This window comes from Nansenia antarctica (genome assembly GCF_963989245.1).
Source record: "Nansenia antarctica genome assembly, chromosome: 3".
Classification (NCBI taxonomy): Eukaryota; Metazoa; Chordata; class Actinopteri; order Argentiniformes; family Microstomatidae; genus Nansenia; species Nansenia antarctica.
In genome coordinates this window covers 1,331,628-1,339,559 of record NC_137688.1, presented here as the reverse complement: position 1 = coordinate 1,339,559, position 7,932 = coordinate 1,331,628, and the positions used below count along the sequence as shown (strand labels likewise).

At 44.8% G+C, this 7,932-nt stretch overlaps 1 protein-coding gene across 1 annotated transcript in view; it reads left to right on the top strand.

The window, feature by feature from the left end:
- The window catches only part of snx4 (sorting nexin 4), a 55,005-nt gene extending 49,876 nt beyond the window's left edge, over positions 1–5,129 (top strand). The window contains exon 14 of the mRNA XM_080526638.1: positions 2,184–5,129. Within this exon, the coding sequence (XP_080382764.1) occupies positions 2,184–2,231 (48 nt within the window). The 3' untranslated portion in view covers positions 2,232–5,129. The remainder of the gene's footprint in view (positions 1–2,183) is intronic.
- Positions 5,130–7,932: the final 2,803 nt, after the last annotated feature.

Below are 7,932 nucleotides of genomic sequence, written 5' to 3'. Positions count from 1 at the left end.
GATTCTCAGCTTGTATTTGAGGGTATATCCACGCCTTTATCCAAAGCGCTTTACAACGGCCTCTCATTCACCCGTTCACACACACATTCACACACCAATGGCGAGGTAGGCAAGCTGCCATGCAAGGCGCCGGCCGGCCCGCTCACTGGGAGCAATTTTGGGGTTCAGTGTCTTGCTGAAGACTTCTATAGTGTATGACAGCAGAATGATTAAGACCACTGGCGGACGCAGGGGGGGGCGACCGCCCCTCCTGGTGCCCCCACGGTTGAGAAATGTCTCTCTTAAGTGCCCTTTTGAGTGGCAAAAATGCCCTTTTGAGTGGCGAAATTAGAGGATGTGCCCTATTGGCTGCCCTTCCATTGGTCTAAACATGACCATGTGCACTGATGGGGTCCCATGTTGTGCAGTTTTTCTTTTCGCCCCCCCTGCCCTTCAAACAGCCTGAGTCCGCCACTGATTAAGACAGCAAAACAAACTGTCCCACAGATCAGGAACACTCTCCAGGAGGTAGGAGGTAGGAGGTAGGAGGCAGGAGGTAGGAGGTAGGAGGCAGGAGGTAGGAGGCAGGAGGTAGGAGGTAGGAGGTAGGACGTAGGAGGCAGGAGGCGGGAGGTGGGAGGTAGGAGGTACGAGGCAGGAGGCAGGAGGTAGGAGGTAGGAGGTAGGAGGCAGGAGGCAGGAGGCAGGAGGTAGGAGGTAGGAGGCAGGAGGTAGGAGGCAGGAGGCAGGAGGTAGGAGGCAGGAGGTAGGAGGTAGGAGGCAGGAGGTAGGAGGTAGGAGGTGTGACGTGTCAGAGACCATCTGCATATCACGTCAGCCCAACTACAGAGGCGTCACTGCAAGGTGCAGAACACTAGTTATCCACAGAAACAGGTTGGGCAGTTCACAGTTTGCTAAAAAAGTACCTAGAAGAGCCTGCAAGGTTCTAGGAAAAAGGTATTGTGGACAGATGATGGCAGGAGGAAAGTGTGGAGAGAAATGCTATTGAACGTGCATTTCATTTACTGAAGAGGAGCTTTGGCGAAAGAAGACACCCAGTGTCTGGTGGGGTCAATGGATCACAGACTTCAGGCAGTTATTGCATGCAAATCATTTTTCGACCATATACTAAACAAGACTACTTAATTTGGCACTTTTGATAAATCCTTACGATCGCTTTTGGTGGCCTGAAATAAAGGGGACTATGTCTACAGACCTAAACCAATATGTACACAAATACCCTCAAATAAAAGAGAAGAATCTCTACTTCAACCTAGTAGTGAGTGTTTTATTTAAAATCCAAACTTTTGGAGTGTGGAGCCAAAAGAAAAATGCTTCACTGTCCCGGTATCCACACAGGGCACTGTTAGGGCTTTCACACCGGCAAAGAACCGTGCCGGTTCGCGTTCGCGTTCGGAAACCTTCGTATGAACGCGGGCTTGTTCGCCAGACAGCGCCAACGTGGGCTTTCACACCGGTTCTTTGCCGGTGTGAAAGCCCTATGTGAGTCATTTAGCAGACGCTTTTATCCAAAGCGACTTACAATAAGTACATTCTGTCCACGTAAGTGAATCAACTATACTTCAGTCATCGTAAGCGAAATGATAATTAAGCAATATCACGCGAGAGGGAGTGTTGCGGCCTCGTACCTATGACCGAATCACAGCCGTGCTGATATTCAGTATAACAGCACGACCTCCAGTGTGATATTGCTTTTATACAACAGTTCTACAGCGTCATTTATTAGTTAACAGTAATAAGCGACAACAGATTATGATTTTGGCTCCGCCAACAAAAAATAGTTCCGCAACTGGACTGTTGCCTAGTAACCTGAACACAAACAATAGAACATCTTTGCGGCGGAGTGATACATACAGTTAAAAGTCCCAGTGCTGTTATACTGTATATCGGCACTCATGGAATGGAATGCCTCTTTTCCAATCAAATTACTTCTATTGTAAAGTGCTTTGAGTTGCATTTCATGTACGAAAGGCGCTATATAAATATAGCTTTACTTACTTACTTACTTACTTACTTACTTACCTACTTACTTACTTACTTACCTACTTACTTACTTACTTACTTACTTACTTACTTACTTACTTACTTACTTACCTACTTACTTGGTCTGAACTAACTGTTGTATAAACCTTTTTCTCATTTTCTGTGTGGGTCTCATATGATGTTGTCGTTCTCTCTGTAAGGGAATACAAGTTTGGACCAATGCGAAGGAGTGTTTCAACAAGATGTGAGCTGCGACACACGTCCATCCATCTCGTGGGAGAAGAAGTGAAGAAGTGCAAACTCAGCCAGAGGAGAAAGAACATCTGAACTCAGCCACAGTCTCTGTGACCCATCCTGAAGGCTGCTGATGAGTTGAGATCAAATTAATTTATGCTCACAAAGTAATAATCGATGTATTCGTTGTTTCTGCATCTCATCATTCCAGTCGTCACTTTGTCGCTGCACCTGTAATAACAGACGTCTCACGCTGGGCCTCGTTCACCAACGGATTCAGAAAACAGCCGTTAATATCAGGAAATTATCTCATGTCCGTTCTAAGTTTGATCTGAATCTCATCTGTCCTTTGACGTTTACATCCATAATGAATGTCATTAGCATGTCATTAGCATGTCATTAGCATACACCGCAGCCCACGTTGTCCTAGTCGGTTGTTAAGTCGTGACGTGTTTCCGGGTCCAACGTTGGCTGAGGCGCTCTCTTCGAAATGCCTCAGTAATAATAATTGTTAATTAATTATATTTGTATAGCGCTTTTCCGAGGCTCAAAGACGCTGACAATTATGGGAGAAACGGGAAAGTGCTGTTTCCCTTGTTGTATGAATAGATCCCAGTCTAAAAAACGATTGAACTGTCATTCTACCGCTTTAGTACACTGGTACTCTGGTGCTTTAGTACACTGGTACTCTGGTGCTTTAGTACACTGGTACTCTGGTGCTTTAGTACACTGGTACTCTGGTGCTTTAGTACACTGGTACTCTGGTGCTTTAGTACACTGATACTCTGGTGCTTTAGTACACTGGTACTCTGGTGCTTTAGTACACTGGTACTCTGGTGCTTTAGTACACTGGTACTCTGGTGCTTTAGTACACTGGTACTCTGGTGCAGGGAATTTCTGGTTTGGACCCGGAAATTGCTAAACGTCACGTTTGACGTCAGACTTAACAACCGAATAGGCAGCAGGGTAGAGTTTGCAGTAATGGACAGTTATGACAGTAAACGCAAAGGTTTTAGTAGTGGATCGGCTAGAGGAAGTATATTGACGATCAAGGATAATTATTGGGACCCAAAGCTGAAATAAGCTAGTGGAGAAATTAACAACCGGTAACGTTTTAAACTGTTTTCAGTTTGTATATTGACAGTTTGCTACAATCAAGGTAGATAGTTAGAAGAGAAAACGTTGATGAATGACTTATTGTTCTTGACATTAGTTTTACAAAATGATATGATTTGTGCATACCAATCAGGGCCGGTCCTAGGCATTTAGGTGCCCTAGGCGAGAGTATGATTTGATGCCCCCCCCCAAAAAAAATGTTTTAGGGGCGCCACCACCACCACATTAAGCCACCAGTACTGCCTCATCACCACCCACACATTCAACAGTAAAAATATGGACGACAATGGTTTCAAGACAAAAATAGACAGTAGGCTGAGACATATTTTCATAGAGACATGTAATTCATAGAGACAAAATTATTGAAATGTAATTTATTTATTTTTAAAAATTGGGGGGGCATTTGGCGCCCCCCAGGCGACCGCCTAGTTCGCCTACGCCTAGGACCGGCCCTGATACCAATGGTTGATGAGTGAGGCCCACTGACTGACCAATGAGTTGTGTTTTTCCTTCGCTAAATCAAGGGCTGGGCTTTAACGCACGTTGTCTTACCACTAGAATCATTTTGTTCTGAGATGCCAGGGCAGGATTGTCTTACTGTATTACCATACTCCAAATGATGTCATGTGACCTTGGTGTTGTTTCCCATGCTTGAGTAATCGCTTTTGTAAATTAATGCTTCTGTAAACAAAACCCCTGCTCCGTGCATTGATTGGGCAAGTTTATTTGACAATGGGTTCAACTTTTTTGATGTTTTTCTACTGTGTATTATGAACACCCCAGATTATGTCTATGCCTTACTCTGGACCTTTGAGACGGGCTAGTTGTCCTTGTCTCTGGGTAATGTTGTGTGATGTTTCACATTTTGCCAAAGGAACAGGATAGTCGCACGTAAAAAAACTTGATGTGTTCCAACTTCCTCCACTTATGTGTCTTATTACTGGACCGTTTATCAATGGCGTCTGGATTTGATGTATAGGAACACTGTCCTTTTAACCTGCCTCTTCCTCAAAGGTCAGTAGTGACAGCTTCTCCGTTCTCCACTTCGTGACGTTAGAATTATCAGGTTCTATCTCCATTTTTGTCAAAATTGAGTTTTTTACATAATCTGATCCATTAGGTGTTTATTAATGCCTTTTATTAATTCATAAAATACAAAGGTTCCATCTCACAAAACATAATGGAATGTAAAAACTTTGACGCTAAATATCTCTGAACTGCCCTAAACGGAGATAGAACCTTAGAATTCTAAGCTCACGACTTGTCAACCTCAGTGCGTAGTTTCTCTGAGGAGTTGTTGGCGTGTAGTTAAACAACGCTAACCTTGAGTCTGAGGTGATCCTGTCTATTGGAGGGGGTTGCTCGCTGTTTGCCTGGGCTGCGCTAACCAAGTGGAGAAACGGAGGAGCTTTCACTACTATTAGTTAGATTATTACCGCTCACTGGGAGCAATTTTGGGGTTCAGTGTCTTGCCCAAGGACACTTCGACATGTGGCCAGCCGGGGCTCGAACCGCCGATCTGCCAACCTTGTGATCATTAGACGGCGGCTCGACCTCCTGAGCCCGTGTAACTATTGTTCTCTACTGGTGTGTTAGGACACCTCAGTATGAATCACCTTGGTATGAATCCCTTTAATAATATGTTGCACTTATGCAGTTGCAGAAAGCACTTATGCAGTTGTAATCATTTGCCAAAATGGTAATAAATATGATGATTTCTAGCTCTAAAAACTTAATTGCAATTGTATTTTTTATGTTTTCTATCTAATATGTGTATTTGGACAGAAGTGTCATTATTAAAGATCACACATGTCATGTCCGACGATCTTATTATTATGTGGGCTTGATTCACAGCAAGTCCACTATTGTTCTACATTTACATTTTACATTTTTGGCATTTAGCAGACGCCTTATTCCAAAGCGACTTACAATCGATACATTTGAATACTAAGGAAGTGAATCATCAATCCACCAGTTCTAGCAGGAGGCGTAATCTAGCTCAGGCCAGGGGCCACTGGCAGTCGTCGAGAAAGTCTTTTTTTGTTTCTTTTTTTTTTGCTGGAGAGACAGTACAAGGGGGGCAGTAGAGTCTTAGGGGACACAGTAGAGGGGAAACGCAGGTGTCTCAGGAGGAGCAGTTAAGGTGTAACCTGAAGAGATGGTCTTCTTCGACACAGTTGTTATTATTATTATTATTATTATTATTATTATTAAAATTCTTCCACCTGCTACTCCTCCTAAAACATTTAAGCTATTCACACCAAATCAACTTTAAAACGTGCCGAGAGGCCAAAATCACTTTACTGCTGTATGACTTTAGTTTTTTTTTTTAATATCTATTCAACTTTTTAAATGTTACAAACTTGAAAGTGAACTTTTTAACACGGAGGTCTATGGAAACCAAAAGCTTTTTTAACTCCAAAAACTCTCATCCGGTTAACCAGCATCAGAAACCCTATGGGGGTTCAGACGTGTGTGTTCAAAGTCATAGAGTTGATAGAGAGACTGTTACTTCATCACAAACCCTCCTCTGGCTGAAAGGTAGGTGCTTGCTGTCTGCTTTGCCTGTTGTGCTGAACTATTATAGTTAAAATACACTCACGTTTCGGCTACATTGTTTCTGATCTTTTAGCCTCATAATGGCTTTCTTGACTTTCATTAACGTCTCTTTGGGTCCTCGTGTTGACAGACACTAAAAGTTAAGCAAATGTTAAGCCTAGAATCAATACTAGACATTGACAGCTCTCTCTCTGCACAAATGATGTGACGGAACACCTGACTAACCAGAAACACCCGTCGAGCCCATTCTCCAATTCTTTTGGCGCCCTGAAATAGGGGGACTATGTACACAAAGGAACGTTTGAATGTATAAATAGTGAAACCAATCTCTAAAAAAAGAAAACATTGAATTAAAGCTAAGAATCTCTACTTTAACATCATAGCAAAGGTCTGGATTTCAAATCCAAACCGTTGGAGTACAGAGGTTCCTCTTTCCAATACTTACGGAGGGCGCTGTATCTCTTGGGTATTCACAACAATCAGCTAAGTGGTTTGAGACTTGCAGTGTAAAGCAAAGCCATAGTAGAGTAACATTTTGTTAGTGTTTCGTACGGCCTTGCGACATGGTAATCACTCAGCACAAACACACACACACACACACACACACACAAAACAAAGAGATCAAGAGTAGGCGGGGGCGGGGGCGGGGGCAGCTGACTGATCGGTTTCAGTCTGGCCGTAAGTGCGTCTTGTGGCTAGTGTGTCACCAGCAGGGTTCTGAACCCGTTACCTCTCGCACGGAGGCCACAGATCTAAAATTTGGTAAATGGACTGCACTTATATAGCGCCTTTTTTGCTGCTCCAAAGCGCTTTACAACGGCCTCTCATTCACCCATTCACACACACATTCACACACCAATGGCGGCAAGCTGCCATGCAAGGCGCCGGCCGGCCCGCTCACTGGGAGCAATTTTGAAGAGGACCAAGGACACTTCGACATGTGGCCAGCCGGGGCTCAAACCGCCGATCTGCCAACCTTGTGATCATTAGACGGCGACTCTACCTCCTGAGACACAGCCTCTACCTCCTGAGACACAGCCTCTACCTCCTGAGACACAGCCTCTACCTCCTGTGCCACAGCCTCTACCTCCTGAGACACAGCCTCTACCTCCTGCACCACAGCCTCTACCTCCTGAGACACAGCCTCTACCTCCTGAGACACAGCCTCTACCTCCTGTGCCACAGCCTCTACCTCCTGAGACACAGCCTCTACCTCCTGAGACACAGCCTCTACCTCCTGCGCCACAGCCTCTACCTCCTGAGACACAGCCGCCCCACATACCAAGAGGACATTCTTGCGCTAATTCTGGCCCCAGAGAATAATTCTAGATCATCTGGGCTGGCCTAGCACCATGGCCCAGCACCATGGCCTAGCACCATGGCCAGCTCCACCTCCAGCACCATGGCCAGCTCAGCGTGCCACCCCCACAGACAGCTCCACCACGCGCCACCCCCACGGACAGCTGCCTCCTCCTCTTCCTGACGCTGCCTCCCCTGGCTCTCAGAGAACACCTCCTCCTCCTCTCTCAGAGAACACCTCCTCCTCCTCCTCTCTCAGAGAACACCACCTCCTCCCAAACACACCTGCCCTGTTTCAGCATCCTTCAAACGTCCAGATCATCTTAAACTGACTTCAAACACGTCGTCACAGAGCTCCATTAACCTTTTTTTTTTTTTTTTTTTTTTTTTTGCTGCAATGATTTGGGCATGAACTTTGAAACAATGCTAATAGGGGGGGAGATTGATTTAGGTAGTGATATTGATTTTATGTATAAAAAATAAAAATAAAAATAATAATACCTAAAACCAATCCATCAGTTAGCTGTTAGTGACACTGGCCAGATAAACAAAGTGGAGATTTAAGTCAACTAGTAACGACCTCTCCTGGTCTGTCCTGGTCCACAGACTCCTTAGGAACCAACACGTGATGTTTTTGATTTGGATGAACTGTCCCTTTAACCCCCGAGGAGCGCTGACGTCATTCAGCTACCCAGCTAACTCAGGGAGAGTCGATGACTCCATTGTCCCTTTTAAATAAAC